This window comes from Mauremys reevesii, linkage group 12 (assembly GCF_016161935.1).
Source record: "Mauremys reevesii isolate NIE-2019 linkage group 12, ASM1616193v1, whole genome shotgun sequence".
NCBI lineage: Eukaryota > Metazoa > Chordata > Testudines > Geoemydidae > Mauremys > Mauremys reevesii.
In genome coordinates this window covers 10392139-10408433 of record NC_052634.1, presented here as the reverse complement: position 1 = coordinate 10408433, position 16295 = coordinate 10392139, and the positions used below count along the sequence as shown (strand labels likewise).

General features: G+C 51.1%; 1 protein-coding gene across 9 annotated transcripts in view; it reads right to left on the bottom strand.

Moving 5' to 3' along the window:
- IGSF9B (immunoglobulin superfamily member 9B) overlaps positions 1-16295 on the bottom strand; it is a 151244-nt gene that overhangs the window by 51329 nt on the left and 83620 nt on the right. For all 9 annotated transcript variants that reach the window (XM_039496563.1, XM_039496559.1, XM_039496557.1 and 6 more), the window contains 3 exons: positions 15105-15251; positions 5851-6002; positions 2390-2507 (listed from right to left, as the gene is read on the bottom strand). In XM_039496563.1, coding sequence (XP_039352497.1) covers positions 2390-2507; positions 5851-6002; positions 15105-15165 — 331 coding nt within the window. In that variant the 5' untranslated portion in view covers positions 15166-15251. The remainder of the gene's footprint in view (positions 1-2389; positions 2508-5850; positions 6003-15104; positions 15252-16295) is intronic.

The following is a 16295-nucleotide window of genomic DNA, read 5'->3' as shown; positions in this document are numbered from 1 at the left end:
ACAGGCCCTCCACTGGGGTGCTCCAATTAAGCGGATTTTGCTGTAGTATAAATGGGATGCAGAACCATTAGGTGCTAACACAGCAGATGTATGCCCTGCATGCGCACGCATTCACACACACAGTCTGAAAGGGGCTCTGGGCTCCTCCGGGGTGACCCGGTTATTAATAAAAAGGGGTGTGGACTCAGAGAAGTGATTACTGTAGAGTCCCACAATGCCACATCCCCCACAGACCAGGGATTCGCAGACTGAAACGGGCTCGCAAACATTTTCATCCTGTGGCTCACAGCTTAAGGGAGATTGTCTAGTGGATGTCTGAGCCGTGACTTTACGTGGGAGTGGTTCATCTCCCTCCCCGGCGATCACGTGGCATCCCTGGGGCAATTGCTTCTGGAAACAAAGTATTTATGTATCTTTAGCTTCTTCTAATGCAATTTTAACAGCTGCGAATGAGAAGCCAGCACGTGACCAGCTAGCTCAGCACAGACCTCCAGCAAGTGCTCCACAGACCACAGTATCAGCAGAATTAATCCAGACGGCAGCACTTGGAAGCCTGACTAACCTAACATAACAAGTTTTCAAGGGAAAGTGGGGAGCACTGCCTGCTTCCCCATAAACAATGGGGTTTTAGATGCTTTAGGGTACAATTAGAGCTATTTCACACTTCCCCTCAAAAACAACTCCCCCCATAAATAAAACCAAATGACAGATGATGAAGAGCTGCAGGTGTGTCATGCAGTTTCTGGACAGGTTGCGGGTTGCCACCAAAACAAGCATTTGTGGGACAGTCCTGACGTGGACACCATCAAACCTGGTAGAGTCAGTTTTGTATAATGTTGACTATGGCTCTTAGGACATTCCTATCACCGCCTCCTCCACCACATAGCATTTCTCAGCCATAGGCCTGAAAGCAGTTTAGAAAAGCAGGCAAGTATCGTTATCCCCATTATATAAGCAGGGAAACTGAGGCACGGGGAGGTGCTGTGACTTCCCCCAAGATCACATAGGGTGTCAGTGATAGAACCAGAACCACAGTCTCCTGGTGTTCAGCCTGGCACCTTATGCACTTCAACACACCACCTCCAAAAGGAGTTTGGGGCAGATGAATGTCACGCTGTGCCACGGAACAGCCCTCTCTAAGCACAGTATAGTTCAGAGGACATCTGCTGAGCAAAGGGAGGGAAGACACGGGTATATGCCATCTCAGACAAATCAGCATGAGCTATGTCCCTCTAGGCCCAGGACAGGTCCTGCTATCACTAGACTCTTGCGTATATTGTAGTGAGGGCTGATGCGGCCTCCTTCGCATTCCTCGCTTTGGTCAGTTGAGCTGGCAGCCTGTAATGTTATTTAAACATCTGGGGTTTAGGCTTATTTTCCTTGCTTATTTATTGATGGTATTTTTAATGGATGGCTGGGAGGAGGCCACGTCTCTCTTGCAAGAGGCTGCACAGGCAGGAAAATGGGCCAGGTCAGTCCCTACACCTGAGCTGCATACTCCCCTCACAGCCCTTTAGCAGAAGACGCTGCATAAGCTTCTCACTCAATACACCAGGCTGTACATCACATGCCTTATTTTATACAGGCCTAGACAGCAGAGAAGGGGCTATCATTTATCATGTGTACGTACTGCACCTAGTGCAATGAGGCCCAAGTTGTCTGAGGAATACATATGTTTAATATAGTGGACTGCATAGGATGATAAATAAATAATAATACTGCCTAAGCTCTTATATAGCACTTTTCCCCAGTAGAGCTCAAAACATTTGGCATTTCCATGGAGCTTTAAACTTAGGATCTCTAAGCACTTTATGAACATTAACTCATTAAGTTTCACATCCCCGACGTGAGGTAAAAACTCCCAGTTTCATAGATAGCGAAGCTGAGAGAGTGACTCGCACTTGTTAGCAACAGAACCTGGAATAAAACCCAGAAGTCCTGACTCCCAATCCCCCACTCGAACCACTAGCTCATGCCGCTGCACATTGGATCTCATGGAATACCCCTAAAAGACTGATGCAAAGCCAAGAACAAAACCCTGCTTTCCTACTGGCTGCTATATTTGTCTTCAGCCTCTAGAAAAAAAAAATGTATGCTGCCACCAGAATCTCTATCTGTATCAGCAACAGGCAGCTGAACGCAATCATTTTTCCCCACAGCATATACGAGCAATGCTGATGGATGGGCTTTCCCTGGCAGCATGTGACTGGCTGGTTTAAACTCCCATCATTCCTGTAGCCAGTCAGTAACTGACAAGGCTCTTGAGTGCTAATTCTAAGGGCTCTCCGTTCTCTGCCCAGCTTTCCGGAGATGCTCTCATTGCAAGGCTAAGCGTGGCTGAAGCACAGGGCTTGGAATCCCCTAAGGAGCTTCCCAAGAGAGGACTTACCTTGTACGAGCAGACGAGTGGTGTGCACAGCCTCCCCTTGGATGCTGTAAGCCCGGCAAGTGTACGCGCCTCTGTCTTCCCGACTGACCGACATGACAGTCAAACTCCCATCGCTCACCTGGACCAAGAACAAGGGAGACACTTCAGCACACATGAGCACTCATGCGAACGCTCATCCACCTCACACCCCCATCCTAGAGCCTCACAATGGTGCACTAATCCACACGGTCACCCGTTCCCAGGCTGGCGTGCACACACTCACTGTTGGCTGTTCAGAATTTTCTCTTTTGAATTTCCCTGCCTTCAGCCATGCACGGGTGATGAGAGATTGCGGGAGGCCAGGACTGAATAAGGACTGGGCTAAGGTCCATTGATAGAGCATAGGGAGGGACCAAAGGTATCTGCGTGGCAGGCTCCCCTCTCCCCAGGCCATTCCAAGAGCTGATCTCTCCATTGTCTTGCACGTGTTCAGAGCAGGTTTTCTGACCCCATGGTACTGAGTCCTTCCCATCTGCCAAGGCAACATCACGCTGTCGCAGTGATGAGGCCTGCCGCTGCCCTGGCCAAGGGACTACGTCGGCTAGAACGCTTCTGTCGGCCTTTCCATCCGGATACCCAGAAAGCACTTCACAAAGGGGGTTACCCCCTTGTCACTGCTCGGGAAGCTGAGGTCCAGTGACTTGCTCAAGGTCACAGAGTGATGCAGACCGAACTGGGAACCCAGCCCGACTCCCAGCCCCCTTCCCTAACCAGGGGGCCATGCCGTCTCCCAGGAAGGCTGGTTTGGGTGCATTGGCAGGGTGGTGCTGAGGAGGAGCCTGGATAGCCCTGCCTGTGCTGTGCTGGTCCTGTGGATTAACCGCACTTCCGCCTCCAGGGCTGCCGGCACGGTACCTTTCACTAATCCTTAAGGGGCCAAGCTTCTTTGCAGGTGTAACTCCACTGACTCCATTGCAGAGAATCTGGCCCAACAAGTCCTTGCCTTACTGTTACACAGGGACTCGAGTTGCTGTAAGCCGGTCAGACTCCTTCCCTGGCAGGGCTGAGACACGAAACCAAGACATCATCATCTGCGGCTGCTGCTTGGCGCCCACTACCACCAACCGCATGCTCCCCGGTTTGCGCAGCAGCTTCCTTTCCTGCCTTTCCTCCCCTCCGTGTCAGGAGTGGGGGCTGCTCAAGCCCTCCAGCGATTCATGTCCATTACCACTGGCAGGTGAGAGACTGCCTAGCGAGGAACTGCCGGCGCTCAGCAGGGGAGGAGATGTGTAATGGTCATCCCCTACCATCTCCATTTCCATTTCCCCCCTCCCTTCTTCCTCTAGGCAGGCACATTAGCAGAAACCTGTCCCACAGGGGCTGTGGTGCAATCGACTGCGTTGTACAGAGCCATTATCAAACCTGCTCAATTTCCCCATCCTCTGCTTAGCATGGCTGGGCTCCTGCCTCTGATGGCATCAAGGGCTGGAGAGGTGAGAGAAGGGCACAGCTCCTCACTCCAGGCACTGGGCAAGCAGCAGAGGAAGGATACAGCTTCCGCTATGCAGAAGGATGGGAGGGAAGCAACCCGGAGGTAACGCACCCCCTTCCGCCACAGCGAGAGCCTCACCCCACTGCCATCCGCCCCCCCTCCCCAACACTCTCTGCCTCATCCTTCTATTTCAATTAGTAACAAATTATTCCTAATGACTCTCATTAGTGCCTGCGCTGATTCCAATGCTCGATTTGCCAATTACAGCTGTATGGAATCCCTGGCTGGGCTGAGGATCAGAGGCTTCCGAGGACACCCAGAGAATCTCTTAGGGGCTGGGACTGACACAGGAGGGAACAAATCTTCCTAGTTGACCCTGTTCAATCACGGGAACCCCAGTGCAGCAGTCCCCAAGGGAATGCCCCCATGTGTGCCTGCCAGCACTCTCCTTCCCACAACACCCCCCACACACATCCCTCCCTAACAGAAAGATTTCCAGCACTAGCAATGAGTGTAAGAAAACTCATGTGGAATCCACAGACTATGAGACAGATCTGCTCTCTCTGAACCCAATAGGTTTGGCCTGTGCCTCTCATACACAGCAACAGCGTCCAGGGCTGGGATAGGCTTAGCAGTGCCTGGGTTTCAGACCGAGGCTGTGGCATCCATAGCTGCCATTCAGGACGGCCCGTCCCTTCCCTCGGTGCAGGTTCAGATGGGACCCGGAGCTCCTGCCAGCAAGGCTCTTGCATCCCTACATGTAGGTAAGAACCACTCCCAGCCCAGGAAGGAAAAGCCACCGAGCAGCACCGATAGGTACAGAGAGGGGACAAGATGAAGCAACAACATAGTCAAGACTGCGGGGCAGGAATACTGCCCCCAGCATGGGGCGGATGAGCAGGGGCAGGCGAGCAGAGGACTCATTGACTGGTACTCTACATTTCAACACACTCTGGATTTCAAACCCACATTTTATAGAGAACTGCAAGACAAAAAGGGGAGGGGGGAAGTGGAGACTGAGCAAACTGAACAGATGGACGTGTGGAGATGCACAAATAGATAGCTGGATCAAGCATTTGCCTGGTCCCAGCCAGCTCCTCCATTCCAGCTCAAGTAAGAGTGAAGGGCTTGGCTCTCCTCCCTCCCATACCAGGCTGCAATTCCAGGGAGTTACTCCTGAGTCACATCAGGGGAAAGCAAGTGAAGAATCAGGTTGGGAGTTTCTAGCAACTGAGGGCTTCCAAGGCCGCTTTTCAGAACCTCCCGTGATCCCATCCTGGGGGAAGGAAACCCGAGCAGCTCCCACAGGCTGCATTCAGGAAGGCGTCTCATCAGCAGAGAAAACCTTCTTCTCTGAGAGGCACGAGGCGCTCTCTGGGGGCCTGGCACCTTCGCATGGGTTAAGTGTAGCCGGAAGGAAGATGCAATAGAACAGAGATGGGGGAGGGGGTGGAAAAACAAGATCGGAAAAGCAGTTGCCTGTATGGCAACCAGGCCTAGCAGGCTCCAGGCACAACCGCTGCTCCCCAGCGTTAATGGCAGTGACAGGCCAGAGGGAGGAAAGTCAAGGCTTTTTGATGCTACCTGCAGTTCACAGACAGGAGAAACTGAATCTCAAAAGGCAGCCAAGAAACAGACTGTGGAGGGAGGGGGAGTGCTGAGGCAGCAAGAAAAGCTCCAGAAACACCAGCTGCTTCAGCAACATCCCTACCGCTCCCTAAGAAACCCTGATTGTGCCACCTCCTGTGGTCCTCTGTACACCTGGAGCCCAATCCGACCTTGAGAGCACCTCTCGCGAGAGCAGGGGCAGCTGCTCCCTCAGCACCGTGGGCTATTGTTTGATACTAGCCAGAAATCTGATATATGAAGGCGCTTCCCTCTGCATCGAGGCTGAGACTCTGCAACTCAGTGCAGCGGTAACACGCCAGGCTCTCCCGCCACAGGGGTCAGAGTTAAGCATTTACAGCAGCTGACCAGGCCATGCACTTACCTGGTACTTCCCACTGGCACCTAAGAGGTCCCCTTCTCTCAGCCAGGTGACAACAGGCTTGGGGTTCCCAAAAGCCATGCAGGTCAGGGTGACGCTGCTGCCCTCTTTCGCTTCTACGTACTGGGGGGGTGTTTCCGTGAAGGTGGGGGGAGCTGCAGGGGAGACACAGAGAAGCCATGCTGCATTCAGCAGAAAAACACCATCAATCCATCCTGGCCACTTGCTACACGCCGGGCCACATGGGATGATCCACCCGCACATGCCCTTCCGGCAGTGCAGACGGCGGCCAACAGCCGTGTGCCGAACACTTGGAACGAGTCATTCGACTGACGCCAAAGAGAGCAGGAAGCAATACAGCTGCATGCACGGTCTTTAGTCATTTACCCCAGCTGGAAGGACGTTCAGAATAAAAGTCAAAAGCCGACCATGAGTCACCTGTCCTCATTAAACAGCCACCCTTAGCAGGTCCCTAGCTCCCTCCATCAGAGGATAGCAGCACACAGCGAACAGCGAGGCCAACCACTTAAAAAATGCCCAATTTCAGATGCCTCTGTTTATAGTTAAGGCTGGTGTTCGAAGGTGCTGAGCACCTGCAGCTCCCTCCCGCTGACTTCTGCTGGATTGGGGGCGGGGAGGGAGTTCAGCCCTTCTGGGCATCACCCCAGTGGAGGGACACTGAACATCCAGAAACTGAGGCCACTCTTGAAACCGCTGGCCTAACCGATGAAGCCTCGCAACCCTCCTGTGAAATACACAACTGAGGCACAGCGAGGTAAAGCGACCGGCTCCAGGTCACACAGCTATGGTTAGCGCCAGAGTCCCAGCTCCCTTCTCCCACTCTGGGTGCTTCCCCATTTACAGTTCCAAGTTACTCCCCCCCGCCATTATGCATTAACTTGTTATTGTCACAACACATGAAAACACTGCACTGCAGAGAGAGAGAGACTCCTTCTGATTCAAGAGGCTGGCAGAATTACAGCACGCCCCTAATTATCCGGCGCAGTTAAATCCCACTTTCTAGGAAGACATGTAGGCAATTTAATCTACGCTGAAAACAAGTCTATGTGGTTTCCCCCCAAATGATTATTTTTTCCTAAGAAAACTAAGTGAGCTAATGCACTCCAGAAGCACTAAAGCCCTCCCTCTAAAAGCAATTCTGCTTATACTGTATGGCTGGGCCTAGAGGATTAAGCTGATTATTTCTGTTATTAAACCCCTGCGTGCTCAGCACTGCATGAAACACAGAGAAACAAGTTCCGTGGGACAGGGCGCATGCAGCCAACACAAGGCTATGGGGCACTCAGATGGGCTGTCTTTGAGGAAAGCTTGCAGGAATAATGGCCACAGGGTCTCTTGGAAACAGACAGCAAGGGAGAGGAAGGAGTCACCTTCACCTGCAGCTTTCCAGGGCTCACCACACTTCACCCCTGAATGGGGAGGGTGCCATAGGAACTAGCCATACCAGGGGATAGAAAGAATTAGCCTGTGCCATGAGAAAGGGGCAGGTATTCCTCCCAACTGGCCTCCACTCCACGCTGGGCCACCATCGGCACCTGTCACAAGGGAGAGGAAGCAGCGGCTGAGCTGGTCCCGTGGCAGATGCTGTGGGAAGGTACCGCAGCACCTTCTCCCATCTATGCAGCTTCCAAGAACTATTTGCAGCTCAGGCCAAGTACGGGCCCCACTCAGGTGCATCCCCCGCCTGTCCCAGCACATATCAAGCCTTCAGGGAAGCACATACCACCTGCCCTGCCCCACACAGGTCTCCCCAGACAGGCACACCAGCGTCCAAAGACATACTCCCGCCCCAACACACATCACCTGCGTTCCACTCCTCCACCTTGCCCTCAAGTGGGGCACATGGGGGAAGAGAGTCTAAAGCTGGGGGGTGCAGGAGGTAAACCCCCTCCCCTCCCCAAAGGCTACAACCACAGCCAGCCCTCCTACACACAGGGGAAAGAGCACCAGGCTCCACTCTCCCCGCATTGACACACGTGCTTTTCAACCTCCACTCCTCATGGGCCCTTCCAAAGACTCTCCTGATTATTAAGTATTGGGGGCAGGGGAAAGAAGGAAACTCTGTTTTGATTAAAGCTCCATCCTGTTTGGATCATCTGCTTCCCCGTGACTCAGTCTGACTTGCTCGAGTTAATAACCGAGTCAATCTCAAACCCACTAGGGTCCTGGGTTGCTCCCTAATGAGGCTCGGGACACATCCCTGCCCATCTTCAAAACTTGCTCCGCTTCCTGACCCAACCCAAGCAGTCAGACGGCAGATGTGCAGAAGGAGGAGAGCTGCTCCACAAGACACTGGGGTTGGGGGGAATAACTCGAAGAAAAGGAAAACGTAGGGTTAAGTATCATCTGATCTATCGGGCTGTGGAACAGACTCCGAGGGAAGCAGATTGGACAAAGCACTAGAGAATGGATTGGAGGGAGCGACCTTGCATCAGCCCAGGACAGCATGATCTCATCTACGAAGTGTGCCAGTGACTAGCTGAGATCCAAAAGGGACCTCCCAGCCCTCCAGATGAAGGGGGGGGTGGGGGAAGAGACCATTCTCTAGGCTCAGTCGTGGGTACTTACACACACGACACGTAACTCTGATCTGGAGGGAGGCATTACTCTTTGCCGAGGTACAGGCCAATTAGACTGGGGGCCTAAGGGGGATAGGAAAATTCCAACCGTAGTCCGAACATCCTGGGTTGAGCAAAAGGACCTTACATCCATGCTCTTGGATCTGCACTCAGTCAAACTAATGTCTCGTTTCTTTAGTTCCTGAATATGACAAGACGGAATCCTAACCCCCTGGGGCAAATGAGCCAGCCCACAAGTTAGTTTACTTTTTGCCTTTCATTAACTCCAGACAGACAATTAAACTAGACTGATTGGTTTCACTTCCTGGTTCTCCAGCCACAGTGCTGCAGTGCACCAGCCACAATACTGCAGCGTTTAAGCTGTGAACAATGCAGGGAAGTGTTCAATGAAACAAATTCTCTTCTCATTGAAAGTCATGAAAACTTGTGTTTTATTACTTTTTAAAAACCACACAAAATTTAGACTGGGGTCTCCACAAAGCTGCCGATGTCCCTGTAAGCAGGTTGCCACTTCCTACCAGCAACTCCCAAGATCTAATACACTGGGAACAGAAGAGAACAAAGGCAATTTGGTCAAAATATTTGCTTTCAAATGAATGGAGACAAATGATGTAGCAGTTAAGGTGCAGCAAAGGGAGTCCAGGCCCAGGGGATCTATTCCTGATTCTGCCATTGACTCACTTGTGTGATCCTGGAAAAATCACATTACCCAGAATTTTCTAAGAGTGATATCTGACTTTGATGGCCTCCGATTTTAGGTGCTCAGTTCGAGACACCTGAGCACCAGCAGTTCTCATTGACTTCAGCTGAAGCGGTCTCACACTGGTTCTGAAAATTAAATGCAAGCCCTAGTCATCTCAAGTTGTACACCCAAAACTTGAGCCATCAGAAAATCAGAGACCATGTTGGGAAATGCTAACTTGAACTTCTCCTGCCTCAGTTTCCTCATCTGTAAAATGGGAAGAAGAATGGTACCTTTTCCCTAGGGATCTTGAGAAGCTTAATTTATTACAGCCAAATGCAACCTTTCGCTATACCCATGCAGCCCCATGGACTTCATGTCCAAAAGGGTTGCACGGGTGTCTGTGGGAGCACAATCTGACTCTGTCTGAGCAAACTATTTTAAGGCATTTGGATGAAAGATGTTATATAAGTGCAAAGGGCTTATTAACAAACTAGGGCAAGTTGCACTTTCTCATACAGCTCTTCTCATGCCTTCTCCTTATGCCTAATTTGGGTGGCAAAAGCTATTTAAAGAGGCCACTGACTTTCCTGTGTGTCTTTTAGTTTATTGAAACTACTGCTTTGCCTTTTCCCAGAACCATCCACTCAAAGATCTGAAAGCTCTTTCCAACCTATCAAGAAATTCAGCCTCGCCTTGGGAGGTAAGGAAATATTATTAGCCCCATTTTATAGCCGGGGAGGCTGAGGCTCTGCAAGGTTAAGCCATTTGCTCAATGTTACGCAGCAAGTCAGTTGCAGAGACAAGAATAGAATCCAGCAGCCCTGACTCCCAGACCTTTGCTCTCATCAATATGTCATGATGTCCTGCTTTTACACAGACAGAAACGATCCCAGTGTTACTTATTCTAAGCTAAAAATAACATATCCTAATGTGACAAATTACTAGTTACTATATTATTTAGCACTAATAAAAAAAAGAAAGGTAATTTCAGAAAATCTGAGTTTCAAATCAAGATTTAAGTTTCCAATTCATTTACTAAAAAATGATTATTCTTTTCCCAAGAATATTTCAAAATGTAATTTATTTTAAAAGCTTCACATAATTAAACCATGTAATTAATACAAGTTTGTCCCTTTTGTAAATAATGATCTCACCCAAAATAAGTCGGGATTTTTTCTTCAAGTGAAGAACACATAATTGAGGCACAGGGTCCATCAGAAATTACATCAGAACAGCCACACTGGGTCAGACCAATGGTCCACCTAGCCTAGGGGCAGGTGCTTCAGAGGGAATCAAAATAGGCAATCAAGTGATCCACTCCTTGTCGTCCACTCCCAGTGTCTGGCAGTCAGCGGCTAGGGCAGAGGTAGGCAACCTATGGTACGTGTGCCGAAGGCAGCACGCGAGCTGATTTTCAGTGCCACTCACACTGCCTGGGTCCTGGCCACCAATCCGGGGGGGTCCGCATTTTAGTTTAATTTTAAATGAAGCTTCTTAAACATTTTAAAAACCTTATTTACTTTACATACAACAGTTTAGTTATATATTATAGACTTATAGAAAGAGACCTTCTAAAAATGTTAAAATGTATTACTGGCACGCGAAACCTTAGCTCAGAGTAAATAAATGAAGACTCAGCACACCACTTCTGAAAGGCTGCCGACCCCTGAGCTAGGGACACCCAGGGCATGAGGTTGCATCCCTGATACCTTGGCTATTAGCCATTGATGAACCTATTTTCCACGAACTTATCGAATTTTTTGAACCCCGTCATAGTTTTGGCCTTCACAATATGCCCTGCCACAAGTTGACTGTGTTGTGGGAAATTAAAGAGAAAAATCTACAAAAGACGTTATAGTGCACTTATCAGTGCAGCAAATTGCTGGTTAGATCTGCTCTCCTTCTCTTGGTTCTTTGTCTAGAAAAGTTTACCTCCATTGGAGAAAAAAAAACGAACTATGACAGGCTGGCTATTCCAGCCCTGGGCTCCCCTCACGAAGCTCGGCCAATGCACCTCAAGTCTGAGCTGCAGCAGTCCCTGGCTAGAAGCTATTGATTCTTCCTGAATAGCACTGTGTAAAGAGAGAGGTTCCACTGGGCCTTGCTCAGGGGCTCTTCGGCTGGAAAAGAGCCCGTTTCTTCTCATTCGAGGAAGCGCACACCCAGATATTGAATGGGAAGAGGTCACTAGGGTACTTGCCATAGGCGTTCACACCTGGGACTTTTAACCAAAGCCAAGAACTTCGCAAGACGCAGGCAGGCATTTTTCCCCCTACCCACTGCTGTTGGAGGTGCCATCTTCTAGACGAGATGTAAAACTGAAATCCCCACCATGTGTGTCCCTTTAAGATCCTTGGGGACGTTGTGTGTAAGGGGAGGGGTTAACACCAGCCCCTTGCTAGCTAATAGCATCTTGGCAACCTGCAGTTTCAACTGATCTCAGGCGTCTATTTCCTGCCCTTCGTATTGTTGCGCGGTGCCGCCGTGCACTGTTAAACAGCTGCCCTGCTCCACTCCAGAGGTAGGAAAAGCAATCCGCACACAGCCGCTGGCCAACTCACAAAGGGATCGCAAAGCTTAACTAGTTAACACGTATAAAGCATTTGCAATTCTGGGAGGGGAAGTGCTACAGAAGGGCAGAGTGTCACTGAATAGGCAGGTGATGTGTAAACTTGTCATTTGCTCCTGCTGGTACACAGCTATCCTGGTCAGCAGCATCTCTAGCTATTATCTCTCTCATCGCCAGATTGGGTCAGGATTTACAAGAACAAGCCAGAGAACTCTCTGTTATTCCAGTCCAAGGCCTCCCACACAGGACTTGGAATATACCTTGAACCTGTCCCCGTTATTCCAGGATGGGGCTCCCCCACACACTGCTCGGCTAGTCCTGACCTGCAGCCGCCTGTGGGCAAAAGCTGCCAACTCGAGATGGGTTTCATTTGTGTGTGTTACTTAACCCAACCTGAAATCCACACGCAAAGGCGCACAGCAGCAGTCTGTGCTGGTGCATCAGGCTAGAATACAGTCTGGTGGAGCCATCTCCACTCACATCGTCAGAAGGCACATTTTGTTCTCAAAAATCCTGCTCACAGCATTACCCAGGAGTTCAGAGACCAAAAACAGAAAGAGAGAGACGCAGAGACAGATTTTTAAATAGGAACTAGAAGAATGAATACATAACAAGCCAAGGCAAAAAAAAAAGGTGGGGGCTAGATTCTGATCCTCTGACACATGCTGGATTTTACTCCTTCAAAAGTTCCATGAAAGCCAATGAGACTACTCACAGAGTAAGTGCTATCCGGCATAAATAGGAGGATCAAAATCTGTAACCGTCATCCTCCCACTTCTCTTTACCTCTTTCCCCAGGCACCCTTCTGGCTCTGATTAAACACAATAATGAATGGAAGCGCATTCCTTATCGAATTCTTTTCTTTTCAGTCAGATTCTCAGTCTCAACGGCTGGCTTATTATTCCAGTTGAAAGCTTGGAGCCCAAGGGAGGACCTATGCAATATGTATCGTGCGCTCAAACTTGCAGGCTGCCAATGCTGATCTCTGCAAACAAACCAAGCACCCATACGCAGCCCGAAGAATGCTTTTCAAACTCGTAATTAAAGTGTAGTCAATTCTCAGGTTCAGAGCTGCTCTACAAAAATGGGTTCAGTTAAACACAAAAAAAAAAATCCATTTTTAAGTTTAATTCAGTTACATGGGTGCAACTCCTGTGTGGACACACTTAACTCTCTTTGCAACGGATCAAAGTAAGCTACGTCAATATCAACCAGTGTGAACAGCTTTACATGCACCCACATATGTTGGCACAGGTGCAACTCAACTGATTTAAAAACTGATTTTAGTACAAGTGGGGCCACTTGCATGTTGGCAAGGTCCAAGTGCAATCTCCCAGCAGGCAGTTCCTCTTTCCTTCACCTGGACTGACTCCTGTGGCTCAATCTTGCAACATTCCATGAGCAATATTCCCACAGAACCCACCAGGAGTACTGCCGGTGGAGAGCTTGCAGCATCAGGAGCCAGGCATCCAGACTCCCCCCATCCAGGGTGGGATTCAGTCTCGTCTCGCCGAGACATTGCCACCTGCTCATCTGATCAGCTCGTTCAAAAGCAGTGACCAAAAAAAAAAAAAACTCGCTAGCAGAATGCAGCCAGCCAGCCCACCGTTCCCCCAGCTGCTCTGTGGGGACAAAGCAAACCCACCCGGGAGACATTTCAGCCAAGGACAAGCTATAAAGAAAGGTGACAAAGGCAGAGAGGGGAGCTGCCACGTACTAGTGTTTCTTACCTTCATTGGTTTTCCTCTGGCTAACACAGACCATATAGACGCTACACTCCCACTCGCCCATCCCACCCACGCCCACAGACCCTCCTGCAATCCCAGTCTGCCCTGCACCTTTCAGGTGTACCAACTGCACAGCAAGCCCTGACCCACATTCCTTGTGCTAATGCATGCCAGGCTGCCCTGGGGTCCTGCTTGGAACGCTAGACCTGCCCCCACCTGGGTTACTCCCGGACTTGGCTGATTGGTCCCTGACTGCTCACTAGCTAAAATGTCCCTGGATTTACCCTAGTCTGAACAGCTGCCTACCTCTGTCCCAATGCAGATCACCTGCCTTCTACCTCGCAATGACCCACGACAGGTGGTCCAGTGAATGGAGAACAAGCCTGGGTTGCTGGAGGCCTGGGTTCAATTCCTGCAGCAAGACACACACATCCTAGGTAACCCTGGTCAAGTCGCTTCATCTCTCTGGGCCTCCATTCCCCAGCTGTCAAGTGGAGAGCGTTGCGCTTCTTTACCTCACGGGGGGGGTGTGAAGATATTGAAGGCTGGTTCTCCAATACCACAGTGGTGGGGGCTAGACAAGCACAAGAAATGGACAGCACTACATGCCCATCTCTTCCCCCCATCGCCTCATGACGAGGAGGGCGGCAGCTCTGGGCCCTTCTCCTCCCAGAGAGATCCACAGGCACCCCCCAACCAGCACGGGACACTCTGCAAAGTGCTGCTAAGAAAACTTGGAGAAACAGCAACTAGAGGAGGAGCAGCAAAACAGGCTGGTAACAACCTGTATCGAGCTGATCAGAGATGGGCTGGGCCGGGCCAGAATTTGGCTGGGAGCCCTCCGAGGAATAGCTACATGGAAGGACACATGGGAAGTGGTACTGCTGACTCAGTGGGGCTCTTCCCTTTTATTGATGCCAGCACTGCTGGCCACGTAGAAGTCAGGTCCTGACCAGCTGTGGTCATTAAAGACCTGTGCTAAATTTGGGAAGCGGTAGGCACGTTACATCCCAACTCCCACTGCAGTTTTGATGGGGGAGGGTATAAAAACTGCCTCATTTCCCAAATAGTTGTATAAGTATTACTGTTAAACAGCTGCCATGTTCCACTCCAGAGGTGGCTGCATTTCATTGCGGCATATACGGATTTATATATAAATATATATTCACTTTATATCCTTCACCTGTTCCACAGGTGTCTTTTGAGGCTTCAAACCACCAGTGAAGGGCTTGGAGACCCTCCTGGTATTACTCCTCCATCCCTTCTCTCCCACCATCTCCCCTCCTCCCTCTGATCCACTCCTCTCTCCCCATCCTAAAGTCTCAATCTAGGATATCCCTGGCGCTACAGCACTGGTTGCTGCGAGCACGGTCTGAGAAGTGGCAGCAGATGGGGCCCCGAGGACGGTTCCTGACAGATGGCTGCTCTCCCTGTAACACAGGACAGGGGAAGCCGGAGATGATGGAAGGCCCTAGCTGGCAGTTTCAAAAGAGATACAAAGGAGAAGGGAGATTCTTGGGTGAAGGGAAAGAGCTTCATTAGTGGACAGCGCAGACTAGACAAGAGAGCAGCTGAGCTCTGAGACTTGGTCTCCTGGGGTTCTGGTCAGTCACATGCCAGGAGCAGGTTTGCCCAGAGGGACGCACGCAGCGGGGAGCCCCCCACCTCCTACTCACCATTGACTGTGAGGTGCACCCAGCTGCCGTTGTGGAAGGTGTCGTACTGCTGATCCAGCATAAGCACTTTGCACTCGTACCAGCCCTGGTCCTCGGAGCGAATCTGCTCGATGCGCAGGGATGCCTTGTCATGAAGGCTGGCGCGGCCTGGAAGAGACACGGACAGAGTCAGAGGGACTCAGCAGTGCAGCATCAGCCTCACACCAACCCGCCACTCGACACCCAGCCTCTCGAACGGCACTTACAGAGGCTGCGGAGAGTCCACCCTGCCCCAAGCCCAGGCTCTCTCTCCGCCACTGGACACTGAGGCCGGACTTTTTCAAAAGGAGCCACTGATTGCTCTATTTTTTGGGGGCCCAACACACCACGGGCCCAATTTTCCAGGCACCGCAAGGCCTGCTGACTTCCAAGACAGCTGCCGACGCTCACCTCCCACAGGGGTCTCAGGCTGGGCACCCAAGAACTGAGGCCCCTGGAATTAGAAGCTGCTCTAGAAAATTCGCGCTTGCCCATCCAGTCTGCCAGGATATCCCCGCTGACCATCAGCCCCCTGCTAAAGAAGGTGGGGGCGATGCACACTGCGAATCTGAGATCTATGCCCCGGGGACACAGGTAGGCCAACAGACCATAAGCGAGACCAGGTGGTCAGGGCCCCGTGGATTCGGAGCTCATCTGGGACACAGGGCTTTCCCCACGCCTCAGAAGGGAAGACAACCTTCTGCAATGAAGAAGTGTGCCTAGGATTAACAGCACCCACTCTGCTGCCAGCAGAGGGGCCCTGCACGGACACAGATCGGGGTTGGCTCCAGCTCCGCGTTCAAGCCAAGATGTGTCCTGGAGCCCTTTCACCAGCCACTGCTGCCACAGAATTGCTCCCTCTCAAAGGCAGCCCAGCCCTCCCCCAAGAGGAAGCTCCAACATGCCCCCGTTCCGGGCTAGCGCACATCACTGCACCCTGGGGACAGCCCACGAGACAGGAGCCCTTCACCTCTAGTTCAGAGTCTATTCCATGTGTGCAATGACTCAAAGCTAACCCCTGCAGTCGTGGGGCAGCCCGCGTGCCGGGGGGCCTCACGACTCAGCTTTCAGCGGGCAAGTGCTCCCAACACAGAAACCACCAGCCCCACTGGCACTAACCTGCCCCCCTGTTGACCAAGGACTGGATAGAGCACAGACAGCCAACCCCCACCC